Source organism: Phyllostomus hastatus, unplaced genomic scaffold, assembly GCF_019186645.2.
Source record: "Phyllostomus hastatus isolate PE091 unplaced genomic scaffold, TTU_PhHast_1.1 phas_contig_58, whole genome shotgun sequence".
NCBI lineage: Eukaryota > Metazoa > Chordata > Mammalia > Chiroptera > Phyllostomidae > Phyllostomus > Phyllostomus hastatus.
This window is the reverse complement of record NW_025333916.1, coordinates 32,833,291-32,846,741: the sequence shown is the minus strand read 5'-3', so window position 1 is coordinate 32,846,741 and position 13,451 is coordinate 32,833,291. Positions and strand designations below refer to the sequence as shown.

At 56.7% G+C, this 13,451-nt stretch overlaps 1 protein-coding gene across 1 annotated transcript in view; it reads right to left on the bottom strand.

Annotated features, from left to right (window-relative positions):
• The window catches only part of NKD2 (NKD inhibitor of WNT signaling pathway 2), a 31,078-nt gene extending 18,729 nt beyond the window's left edge, over nt 1–12,349 (bottom strand). Inside the window, exons 1-3 of the mRNA XM_045847971.1 lie at nt 12,120–12,349; nt 11,988–12,023; nt 11,584–11,681 (exon numbers count right to left, since the gene is read on the bottom strand). Coding sequence (XP_045703927.1) covers nt 11,584–11,681; nt 11,988–12,023; nt 12,120–12,144 — 159 coding nt within the window. The 5' untranslated portion in view covers nt 12,145–12,349. The remainder of the gene's footprint in view (nt 1–11,583; nt 11,682–11,987; nt 12,024–12,119) is intronic.
• Nucleotides 12,350–13,451: the final 1,102 nt, after the last annotated feature.

Below are 13,451 nucleotides of genomic sequence, written 5' to 3'. Positions count from 1 at the left end.
CTGTGAGCGATGGGCCACTACACAGAGGGGCAGCAAATGCAAAGGCACTGGGGCAGGACCAGCAAGGAGGCCAGAGCAGAGTGGGCGCTCTCTGGGTAGGTGCAGGGGCAAGACACAGGGTGAGGGGTGTCAGCCTCCTGGGCTTTCACTCTGAGGAGGTCCTGCTGGCATTGGCTGGCCTTGTGCTTGAAACACCCACTAGGCTGGCAGAGATGGAGGGGAGAAGTAATTCTGAGAGGCCAAGTTGACCAGTTTCCTGAGGAACGGGACCTGGGTGTGACAGACAAAGGACAAAGGACCACTTTGCTGAGATGGAGGAGCTGGCCAGTTACGTCGTGTCCTGCCTGATTCCCACAGGGTGCAGGCGGCTTCCTCCTACCTCAGCTGCACTATGAAGAGGAAAACTGCAAGATGGGAAGTCTCCTTAACATCTGGGGACACTACTGTGCATGCAGTGACGTGTAGCCTGTGGCAGCATCCGCGTGGTCAAGAGCTCTGCCTCAGGCTAAAGTGGATCTCTGAGGTGCTTCTTCTCAAGGTAGATAATTCTACATGCTTCCATCGGGCCTAAGCTAGTTAAAAGTTGTCCCAAATGTGGAGACAACCACGTCCACCATCCTGTTTCTAAAAGGTCCAGATGTGGCGCTGAGCTGGACTGCTGTGAGGGGCCCCACCCTGCCAGCTGCCCTCCCTTCCAGGCCAGGCTACCAAAGAATCGTAGAGCTGACGCAGATGGGGACCAAATGGTGATGGGCAGAGAACGGCCCTGGAGTTCACTGCGGCTAAAACACAACTCGTCATTACACCGGAGGTTAGTCCGCAGTCATGGCTTAGCAACTTCCATTTTCCTGCGCACAGAGCTCAGATCTGGATACAGTCTTAAATCAACAAATGTGAAAATGGAGTAGCGTTAACTGTTGCTCAACGTGGACACTGAAGGGGTGACCTCAAAATAAGGATTTAAGACTGAAACGCTAGTGTGAAGACCACCCCCAGGTGGACAGAAGAGCTTTACCAAACAAAGCAGAAGACAGCAGGTGTTCTGACGCTGCGTCTTCGTGGGTAACGTACTGGGCTGAACAGTACCCCCCAAACCCACGTCCCCCTGGAACCTCAGAACATGACTGTGTTTGAAAGTATTTACAGATGTGATTCGTTAAGAGGAGGTCATGCTGGACAGAGGGTCAGCCCTGATCCAATAACTAGTGTCCTTGTAAGAGGAGAGCACACAGACACACACAGGCAGGAGGCCATGTGAAAATGGCGGCAGACACTGGAGCCATTCGGCCAGAAGCCCAGGGGGACCTGGAGCTCCCAGGAGATGGAAGAGACAAGAAAGGACCCTCTGCGAGAGTCGGCAGGGAGCGCAGCCCTGCCGACAGCTTGATCTCACACTGCTGGCTTCTAGAGCCATGAGAGAATAAACGTCTGTCGACTTAGGCCACCCAGTTTGTGAGACTCTGTCACAGCAGCCCCAGGACACCAACATGGGTAGGTTCAGACTGCGTTTTCATTATTTATAATATTTACCCTGAAGGTCCTCCCAGCACGTGCTTCCACGGGTCAGCTATAAAAACCCAATGATTCCCGAATGCCCTACCATCAGACATTGCCGCTGAGTACCTGACAAGACCACATGTCTGGCTTCCTTCAGGAAGAATTACCCAAACAGCCTGGTGGGATCTGGGGTGGAGTCTGCCCCAAACTTCTCCTGAGCATTCAGGGATCCTACAGCCCTCTGGGGTTTAGGACACATGTGTGGATATCTGTAACCCTGTGAGCTGGGAATGCTTGTCCTCCTCGGGGAGCAGGACCTCAGAGAAGCAGATGTCCCTGCAGACCAGGAGGATGGCAACACATCCCAGATGGTCTGGGTCTGCTGGGTTTCCGGACAGGAAGAAAAGAGGAGGGGGAGAGGAGGAGGGGAAGGAGGAGGTGAGGGGAGAGGGAGGAGGAGGGGGAGGAGGAGGGAGGGGGAGGGGAGAGGAAGGGGGAGGGGGGAGGAGACCAATGCCCAACTCCTGGGAAGAGAGTGAGTGGCAAGGGGCAAGCTTGCCTCACCGTGAGCCATGTCCAACAGGCAGACCAGCTTGGCTTAGCTTGGCTTAGTTTGTTGGCGTGGCTGCATGAGAACTCCCAGCCCAGCCCAGCGCAGCCCAGCCCTCGCAGAGGTTCTTTATGTCTGTTGCAGGGAAAGGAAATGAGCGCTCAAAGAGGGAGGAGCATTTCAAGGCATTTTCTTCTCCAGATGAGAACAGGGGAACACTTTCTTACAAGAGCTAAAGTGGGGATAGTTGAACCACAGAAAAATATCCACCCTTCTTCCAACCAAAACAACCCGGAGGTATTACAGGAATTGGCTCTGGAAACAGGAAACAGAAAATGCAGCTCACAGTTCTCCTCCCCAGCGCCACCTCCCCTGAAACCCTTCCGGGGGACCTACGTGTGGCAGCAGGGGATGCTGATGGAGGAGCAGTGATGCTGATGGAGGAGCAGTGATGCCCTGAGACATCCCTAAAGCCTGGGTGTGGGCGGCCACCTGGCTGGGATGTGGGAAGCTCCGGGGCTAGGGGGCACGGATCTGCGACAGGTTGGAGGAAGAGGCCATGGAGCCTCTGCCCTCTGAGGCCCAGACACCCCTTGGATCTGCTCTCCCAAATGACAGGTCCCAGGTCAGGGCAGAGCAGAGCCAAGGAAAGTGGAAAACCCTCTTACAATGGGGTAAGCAATGCAGAGAGACCAACTCAGGATGGACAAACAGCATTTCCAGCCCTATGTACCTGGGGGGCTCAGGAAACGTGAGGGGGCCGTGGAAGGTGCTGAGGATGGCAATGCAGAGTTGGCGTAGAGCAAAAAAGACTCGGCTTAGGAAGTAAAACAATAGGAAAAGGTGCCCAAGAGCTAAGGCTGAGAGTGGGCTGTGTCTCCACTCGTCATTGTGGACAGGCCAGCAGCCGGCAGAGACAGTGAGGAGAGCAGGGTGCAGGGAGAAGGTTGTGGAGGAAACCTCGTGGCCTGTGCAGGGCTGCACTGTGCCCCACCCTGCATTCATACCTGGGAGTACTGCCCCCAGAGCCTGTGACATGACCTTATTTGGGGTCAGGGTCCTTGCAGGTGTTATGGGTAATATTAGGGTGGTGCCTCATCCAATATGACCTGAGTCCTGACAAAAAGAACATCACATGAAAAGGAAGACACACAGAGGGATGACCACGTGAGGACGTGGGTAGGGGACAGTCGTCAGTCCCAGGAGAGAGGCCTCAAGGGAAACCCCCCGGATCTCAGACTTCCGGCCTCCAGCACAGAGGCGATACATTCCTGCCGCTTAACCCGTCCCCATCTGTGGTGGTGGTTACAGCTGCCCCAGGAAACCCTATCTGAGGCCACCAAGGCCCACCCTCTCCTACACAGGGGTGGCGGGGGGCATCTTTTCAACTTCTCACACCAGGTGGGTTTTCTGCTGTGACGCTGTCAGCTCCACACTCCACACATGTGAAATCATCAAAAAAGCGCCTTGCTGGGTGGAACATCAGGGGCCAGGAGGGTGTCCCCAGGTGAGGCAGGGAGCAGACCCTGCCTACACACTTCTCTCTGCTCTCCTGGAAGCTCGGCATTAACCCAACAGCATGAAGAGTGTTTCACCTGTCCTACCTCCCGGCTCTCCTCACAGGTAAAGGGGACGAAACTGCAGCGGGTGCAGGCCAGGTGGCCAGGACAACCCACTGAAGCTGTGATGGGGATTCAAATGGCCCAGGAGAGGAGCCCAAGGCAGGGGTGTGTCAGGCTGCCCCTGAACAAACAGCCCTTTGCCTGCAGTTCCCCAGAGAGCAGCTCTGTGCAGGGGCCTGGGGTCTGTCCCGGCTGGGCCTGCGTACAGGCTGCCTCAGGCCTCAGAGGCTGCCCTGAGAACTTCTGGGGACAACACCAGCCTTTCCTTCTAAATCCAGACACTTTCTGAGGCAGGTGCCTACCAGGGAAAGGTTCCACTTCATACCCACAGGAATACTGAGGGTGCTGACATCACAGTGACTCAGCCAGTGGGTTTCCTCATATCCCGCCTACTGGACAACTCACTTCAGGAGCTGAACTGCCCAGGTCAGGCCCGAACGGCTGCTTCCATAAACCAAGCCTCTGCTAACTCAAAGATGGTGGCACAGGCTTCCTTTCTTGGGAAGAAGAGGTCAGGGCTGCATGACCCCACGTCCCCCACACCTGCTCAGTGCACCTGCGCACACAGCACGACACTCCTTCATAAGCAGAATGACCCCTCAGGTACAGCTCACCGATCCTGGTGTGAATGCAAGCCTCATGCCCTCCAGCCCAGAAGCACTTGGTGCCAGAGCTCAAGAAGGTCAGGAATGGAGGCTGACATTGGTGATTATTGACCACGTGTGGGCTGCTGTCCAAGAGCCACCCTTGCAGCCCACCTGTGGCAGTGCCAGAGCCAGGTCCCATTCCAGACTCTTCACATCTTTCACTTCCACTTCCCTCACAGGACTCCCAGCGGAAGCACATGGCCTGTGAGCCATGGATGACAAGCTGTGACCTCAAGACACGAAGGTGAGCAGCAGCACTAGGCCTGGGCCTGGGTGTACGTGGCTGAGTGGCCACGCAGGCCACCTCTCACTAACAACAATCACATAAGGGAAATCTCAGGTGGGCGAGCCTGCTGCATTTAAAATGACCATGGCACGGGGTTCCCAGTTGTTATTTTTGACAATCTGGTGGGGCGGCCGGGTTGGTGCCCCTTGGCCATACAGAGTGGGGTGGAGGACAGGGGACCTGGGCCTTGACCTCTCACCTCCTGAAGAAAAAAGTGTCCGAACCCCTGGCCCTAGCCTAGGGAGACAGGATGGAGAGTGGTAGGGCAGTGCCATCCAATTCCCACACCCAGGGAAGGTCTGTGGCCTGGCACAGCCAAGGGTATGCTGCCCCATTCCAGCCAGGTTGGGACAAGTAATGGCTCCCCCAAGTGACAGTGGATGAAGGAGGACCGGGTACTGTTTAAAAGAAAGGTGATTCTAAGAATCCCAAAACACCAGTTCAAAAGAACCCATGCACCCCAGTGTTCATAGCAGCACAATTTACAATAGCCAAGTGCTGAAAACAGCCTAAGTGCCCATCAGTAAGTGAGTGGATCAAAAATTGTGGTACATTTACACCATGGAATACTCCACAGCAGAAAGAAAGAAGGAGCTCCTACCAGCAACAGCACTGATGGAACTGGAGAATACTGTGCCAAGTGAAATAAGTCAGGTGGTGAAAGACAAATACCATGGGATCTCACCTATAAGAGGAATGGCATGAACAAAATTAACGAGCAAAATAGAATCAGAGACATGGAAACATGGAATAGACTGACAGCAGCCAGAGGGGAGGGGGAGGGGGATAATGGTGGAAAGAAGGGGAAGGGACTAGTCGAAGAACATGTATGCATGACCCATGGACATGGACAATGGTGTGGGGGTTGACTATGGGAGTGGGGCTGCGCTGAGTGGAGAACAGCAAAGGGGGAAAATCGGGACAACTATAATAGAGTAACAACAAAATAAATTTTTAAAAAGAAAGATGATTATAAAATACAGAGTTCACCGGTCACTTTGCTGCTCAAATAAATGAAAGATTAGTCTGTTCCTTGCCAGCATGGTAGGGTCACAGTGCCTAGGAAGATGATCCGGGAAGATAGGTGTCCTGTGAGTATGGTGGGGTCGCGGTGCTCAGGACAGAGTGGTCACTGATAGCCTGTGTCCGGCACCCGAGCTCACCTCAGACCCCTCAGTGTTAGAGTCAGAAGGATCAGACTTGCTTCTCTCCAGGGCTCTGTCCAGCTCACACCGATCTCTGGGCCAGAGTCGTGGCCAGGAGCTGCTGCCTGGTCACCCAAATGGCACTATGGCTTCCCTGCACCAGCAGCAGCCCTCCCCCCATGCTCAGGAGTTTACAGCTCAGGAGTATACACAGCTCAATCTGTGCCCTCACCCACTTTGAAAGTTAGCCGTTTGGCCGGAACACTGCCAGGGCTGAGCGCTGCTTTCTGAAGACTGCAAAGTAGCTGGGTTTTTAAGGAAAGGATAAGGTGTACGCTTTTCAACAGCGAACATCCTCACAGTTATTCAAATGACTTAGCCACAGTAAAAACGTAGGAGAAATAAGTGACAGAAGGGACTTGGATGCAGCCTGGTGTTTTCTCGTGGTGGCTGATCATCACCTCCCTGATGAAAGCAGTGTCACTTTGGGTCTGTTCTATTCCTTTTGGGCCACTGAAACTGCTGAAAACTCAGCTCATTCAGCAGCCACATGGGCTGTGTGTGCCTGCGGAAGCTGCCACAGGGCTCTCCTGCAGTCTGTGTTCCTATGTTCCCATGCAGCCCAAGTTCCTTCGCTCTGTCCATGAAATCCCCGACTCCAAACTGCAATGATGCTTTTCATACTTCCCGAACTCTCCATCTACGCCCTGGCCTTATCAGCGTGTGGGGCCTGAGTGTCCCTGTGGATATGGAGGGTCAATGTCCTCTGAAGCCACTGCCCCATGAGAACACATCTTCACACGTCTAGGTGCTGTGTCCCTTGGGCAGGCCAATAGCACGTGCTGTGTCTGCAACAGCTTTCTGGGAGCTTCTCTCGAAAACAACATCTCAGGGGAAGTGCCTTTGCTGACCACTGTCCTGGCATGGGGGAGAGGCTCTGCAGCTGGCCTCAGGTCCCACTGTAGCCATCACAGACCTGCTGGCCTAGCCCCGAGGCCAGAGTCCCAGCTTATTCTCACCTCATGGACATCAGAGTCTTTGACACATACCATGAGGGTGCCCACACCTGAGCTAACGAGAGGTGGGCACACACACTGCCCCTGGGTGGCTGAACTACCACCCACAGCAGCCCCTCCATGGGCACCTGGTTGGGGCAGGTGCAGCTGCATGGCATCCAGCCATCCGTGCTGCCCTCATCCCCTCCTGAGTGTCTGATGCTGCTGGCTGCATGCCCGCAGATGGCCCCAGCACCTCCTGCAATCCCCGCCGACACGGGGGAAAGCCAGGTGAGTACGGTGGATCCTCCACTCTCTGGGAGTCCTGCCTGCAGACAGCACCTGTCCACATCTCCAGGTGAGGAAAGGATGCCAACTTCAGCTGTGTACTCCGGAAACACACCCAGAGCGCAAGCTCCCTCACAGGGTCCTTAGGTCAGTTCCAACCCCTTTCCAGGAGGCGTTACTCACAGAGTGCCCCGGCGGCTTCTCAGGTGTGAACCGGTTGGGACCACTTGGTTCATCCTTAGGTAGAGTGGGGTCCAGGAGAGCCATTTGCAATTTCAGAAGCATGGGTGGGCATGAGGAGCTGATGCAGCTGACCTGGGGAACAGGCCCCTGGTGCTCGGTGAGGCCTGGACCCCTAGGACTGTTGTCAGCATCCCCACATTCACATGTGCCTTCAGGCTTCTGTGCATATCTGTGCCGGCCTCACTGCACAGCAGGCCCACGGGTGAGGGCAGAGACATGGCTGCTGGTGTCACGGGTTCCCACCATGGACGCCAAAAGAAGTGAAGCGCCCTCAGCCCTGATGCCCAGACACCCCGCAAAGGCTGGCACCCCATGAGGTTCATGTCCCAGAGCACAGGTCACAGAAGACCGAAGGTCATCCTGAGGAGTTGCACTGTGGCTGGAGGACCTGCACCTGTCTCACTGAAAGTTTCCTTTCATGAGGCCTATGGCCAGGTAGCCAAGGATGAGCCATGGCATCCACACCTCCTCATCCCTCTTGGGTGTCTCCTGCAAACCTGTGATTTACTCCCCGACCCACACCACAGTTCGCTATGTTGATTGCAGATGTGGTGGTGTCCAGGCTTTGCGCAAAGCCAAGGGAATTTCCCAGGGATTTCAACAAGAAGCCACAGAGTTAACATCTCAACCACTCTTAACTAAGATGTGTAAATCCTGCTGCTGCCATGTGCTCTGGTGGTGTGGCAGGTAGGCGGGCAGGTGAGCGCTGGCTCTCGGGCTGCCAGGAGAGCAGGATGGAGCAGCTCTGCCACACCACCGTGGGACGAAAGCCTGCTGCCAGGACAAGGAGTGTCTGACCCCCAGATTCCAAAAGCAGTGAGAGGCCACCTGTGGACAAGACCACACGCAGGGCAGATGGAGTTTGCTGGGAGCCAGAGCCTCATCCAGAGGTGAGTCTCTGTGGGGTTTCAGGGCTCGCCATCCCGAGTCCCTGCAAGGCTGCCTCCAACAGGAACAAGTGCAAAATGTCGGTGCACACAAAACTGCCATGTGCACATGTGTGGAACTGGTGTGCAGATCCTTAAAGCCGAGACCCACCCAAGGCAGTACGAGCAGAGCCCTTCCCAGCTGCCTGTCACAAAGTCTTGGGAACTGAAAGCAAAGACACCTGGGAGTCCCACCATTCAGCAGGCCAAGGCCCTAGTGGCGCCCTGGACTCACGCACTTCTGTTCAAGTTTCAGTCAAATCACCACCTCCAAAGTTGCCCAAACATCCCTTGTTCAGGTTTACTTAGTGGAAATCTGTGTTTTATCCACAACAAAATTTCAATTGTTAGCAGTGATTCTTATCTCCTGAACTTTTCCGCTGGAAAAACCGCAGCGAGGCAGACAGATGGCGGGCAATGCTGTGCAGTGAAGGGCATGTTTCTGGCCCAGGGACAGCTGTGTCTTGCAGAGCCTCACCACGATGCCTGTGTTCCGTGGCCAGCCCCACCCGTAACCATGATTCTGCTGCTCTGTGCTGGTGCCACCTTCAGAAATAGCACTGCCCAGTGCTGCTGGTGCTACTGCCTGTCACTCATGGTTTTAACACACGTATGACCTCAGCTACTCCACTTCTTAGATTCCCTGTGCTGTGCTTGCCAACATCCCACCTCACCCTGGCACAGCCCTGGCCCTTCAGGGGTACTCAGCAACGAACTGACGCAGCTCCTGCCACAGGCAGACTACAGCTTTTCTCAGAGTCAACAAGGAACACCATTTTACACTGTGAAGCAGGGAGCGCACCTGCCTGGAAAATGCTCATCTTTATAAGAATTTTTTTAGCTGTGCACTAAGCAGATACCAGGAGCTAATGTAGCTAGCTCACTAAAAATTAATGGGCAAAACAAACTTCATTTCCTTTATTTTGGGAGGCGGGGGAGGGCAGGTGATAGTTAGATGCACTTTATTGCCATGTGGTCATTTGCCACAGTTGTTGGGCAACGTAGTGCAAGGGGGTCGGCCTGCATGGACATGCAGGGCGAACTTCAGGGAAGGCGGGAGCGAGTCACACTCTCTGAGTGTGCTGCTTGATCCGGGCTGGCTTTCCTTGGGGGTATCGCCTGGGAGTGCAGAGATGAAGGATGGAGTTCTGGGCACCACACAAAGGGAAGGTCACAGGACAATGGGCTGGAAACAGGAGATTTATAGGACATATAGGACATAACACCCAAACATCCCACAATCAAGCAACTTCCAGGGCAGAACCCGGAGCAGGGGTGGTTAGGCAAGGTTTGCATTGAACCTGGGTGGGAGCCACCCCCGTGTGCGCCCATTGTTGCCTGGCAAGCAGGGCAGCAGCAACCTGGCAGTGGTGAGGACACCTGTGCATCGGTGGCAGGGTGTGCCTGGCCCAGGAGATCTAAACTTCAGGCTGGTGCTTGGCCAGGGGTTTGCAGCACCACGGCCAAAGGAGGAAGATAAGAAAAAAGTAGAACCATTGTCGTAAAGCTAAAATGTATTTAATTTAAAGGACCATCTTCTAGTCTGAGATTTTGCTCTTTCTACATCTTGGTGTTGAAAGGAACTTTCTTTCATGAGATGAGCACATCTTAATCTGTTCAGGCTACTTCAACAAACACCGCTGACTGGGTGGCTTATAAACAGCAGAAATTTATTCCTCACAGTTCTGGAGGCTGGACGTCCCAGGTCAGGGTGCCAGCAGACTCAGCACGCGCTGAGAGCCCTTTCCTGATTCAGACACAGCACCTTCCTGCCGTGTCCTCCTGTGGCAGACCTGGCAGGGGGCTCTCTGGGGCAGTGATCTCTGGGGCAGGGTTTCACCTGGTGACCTTCTCACCTCCTTACTGTTTCACCTCCTAACGCCATCACCTTGGGGGTCAGATAGCCACGTATGAATTTTGCGGGGGGAACACAAACATTCAGACCATAGCAGAGGGCAAAATTAACAGGGAAAAACCCAAGTGAACTCCCACGCCATTCTTTCAAAAAACGTCCCAGGAGTCAGTTCCAACCCCAGCTCTGACAATCTCACGGCGACACCAGCGGGTTTTCATTTCCAAGAACACATTCCCACTGAGTCCCTCGGCCCAGAAGAGGCACTGCTTGGTGCTGCCGGAACCGCCCTCTTTATTGCCGCCGCAGCCTTCTGAGCAAACGAGAGTGAGCGCCCAGAGAGTCCTAAGGACTGAGTGAACACTGCCAGGTCCAGCGTGCCCCTGCCCCAGGGAAGAGGCCCCAGGCAGTACAGCTGGTGGAACCAGGCCCAGCCTAAACCCTTGACCATGAAGCTAATGCCCACACAGCTTCCTGCCTTCCCCATTTATATGCCACACACAGGAGAACCAAGCTCAGAGGCACCATCTGGTTATCAACACCCCCACCTCCCTCGGAGGGAGGAGGCGGGCCTGGGCTGCTCCCTGGGTACTCGCCCTTATCCTTCAGGACGGAGAAGCACAGGCTTATCTAACATTACCATCCAAGGTTACTACGATGCCCCCAGAAAATTCCTTAAAATGTATTTCCTGCCTTCACAGGTGTGGGGTTAAACCTCCCCTTCCAGAAAGCAGGAACTCTAACTCCAGTATGAGTTGGATTTCAGGGCGAATCTGGGCCCTTCCCAGGGTGAGCTGCAGTGTTTTCAAATACACCCAGAACTTTTCACTTATCAACTGGCCGGAAGCATGTCATTCCAAAAACACAGAGGACTTCCCGTGAGCAGTGGGACGGGGTGCTGGGGGGCCAGCAGTGGGGGAGTAGGGGTCTCAGCCATCTGCTGTGGCCATCTACCCGGATCCGGTTCACACTGACGCCCATCTAACACCCACTCTCTCCTGCTTGGCAAACGTGTGCGGGTCTGGTTTACCCAAGGCCCCTCTGGTGCTCCCCCACAACCCTCTGGCCGGCAGTTCTCTGCTTCTGCTGGATGCGACACCTTCCAGATCCACCCGAACAGGACCCTTGCAGCCTCTGGGAGCACCTGCAGGCTGGGTGCCCCTGCTCTAGTCCATGTGGAGCCTGGCTTTCCCATGAGCCTCCCTGTAGGTCAGTGGTCACCACTATGCAGGTGGGAGGCCTCTAATTCTGGCCATCTTTGCTGTGCAAGCAATTGATCCTACAGCAAATCGGGCCCTCTCCCCCAAGCCTCCAGCCTGGGATGCTAACGGCTCACCGGCCGGAGCCCCCCACCCAGCCTGGACTGTGGAGGCTGGAAGGGGCAGGTTCTCTCTGCCCAGCTGGCATCACTCCCGCCCGGCCTTCTCAGCCTGCGCCTTCTAGGTCTGGGTCCAGCGAGGGGACACAACTCTGGTACTGGTGCCCCTGGTCCCGAGGGGCCCAGCCCCCTGGCCGAATCTCGCCACGCCTACCTGCTTGTCCCGCGCCCGGTGCTCCACGCCGCCACGCCGCTCCGCCTCCACCATGCCTTTGCGGCCACTTGAGTACGAAGACACCACGAAGCTGTCCCCTGCGGCCCGGCGAGAGGACGCGCGGGAACCGGGCACCAAGAGGGAAGGAGACGCGAGGTGAGCCCCGCGGGCACTGCGCCTTAAAGGTGCCCCCGCCGCCAGGCGCGCCCACCCCATCTCCGTGAGGCCTGGGGAGCAGGGCTCCAGCTGGGGAACTGGAGCCGGGGGTGGGATGGGGTGGGGGCCTACATGCTCTTGAAGACCCAGCCGCAAGGTCCCCCCACCCGATGGCACTAGGGCAGAACGCACGACTGGCTCACGGCTCGGGGTCCCGGCCGGCTCGCCACCCCACCCGGCCCGCTCACCTTCAGGGCTCTCTCTCCGCTTGAAGGCTGCAGCGGCTGCGACGCGCCAGAGGGAGGGCGCGGGAGAGGGAAGGGTCAGTAAGTGGCCGGCGCCGGCCCCGCCCGCCCGCCAGCCCCGGGCCCGCGTCTCACCGTGCTTGGACTGAAATTTCCCCATCCTGCCCCAGCCCCCGGCTGCCACCCGCGCTCCGTGTGCGCGCTCAGGTGCGGGTCTGGGGTCCGGTGCCCGGGCTGGGCGTGCTCGGGAGCCTCATGGACCGGGCGCCCGGCCTCCGCGCCAAGTCGGAGGAGTGGGGTTCCGGCGGCCGGTGCAGCCGGGACGCTGGGGTGGGCGGGCGGGCGCGGCGACAGCGGCAACAGAAACGGCCCGGCTCCCTCTGAGCGCGCACGCCCGCGCTCGGGCTTTAACGTCGGCCCCCGCAGCGCCCCCCGCGGCCACCGTCCGCAGCGCACCGCCCCCCGGACCTCGACCCCCACCCACATCCAGGCCCCAAGTCGCCTGGTCTGGGCCTGGCCCTGCTGGGGCGTGTGCGTGTTCCGGGACTTAGCGGGGAAGGTGCCCGTCAGCGACGAGGATCCAGGCCACCTATGAGAGTTGCAGGGGCTGCAGTGGCCCCTTCGGTTCTTTGCTGACCTTTTTGGGGAAAGCCATCTAGAATGAGGTCCCCAATGCTAGAGGAGTGGAGAGTCCCTCCTTTCACAGAAGAGGACCCTGGGGCACAGCCCAGGACTTTAGAAACACAACCTGCATCCTCGTGGCTGATGATGTGGTGGGTGGGGGAGTAAGCTCAGGAGGGAGGATTCAGAGGACAGGAGGCCCATAGGGGCAGGACCTTGGAGAAGGAGCCGAAGAGGGGGCTGTTTCTCCACAGGAACAAGTCCCAGCCGTGGCCTGGCTGGCATGGACCAGCTGACTTCTTTCCAGAGGTCCAACTCCAGCCTCCTTCTGCCCCATGGTAATCCAGGGCAGGAAATGACTAGCATTGGGCTATGGGCTGGTTACACCCTGACTCCCCATCCCAACTTTGGCCTTGGTGGGGGCAGGGTCTTTCCTGGACACCTGGGCAATGGGGAAGCATGCAGCTGACTCTTGGAGCCCTGGGTCTGGCCACCTGTGCTCAATCCCCTCTACATAAGGGACAGGCTGCCGGCACACCTTTCCCTCCCCTGTGCCTTCCCCTGCATCCTTCAGCATGTGGGGACCCTTTGACCTCTTCTGTATATTTCTTTGGAGAAACCATCCTTTCTCACTTCCTCCCTGGGCCCCAGCTTGCCCCTTCTGCTCAACTTCTCCCCTTGCCTCCCCTGAACTTCCCTTGCCCACCAAGCACCTGTGTCTCCCACAGTAGTTTCAGCTCAGCAGGTGCTGTAACTGTGTGGTCATTCCCACATCTCCGGTTATGGGTGACCCCACTGTGGCCTGGTGCCAGCTCCAAACCCTGGAGGCGGATGGCCATGGTGAGG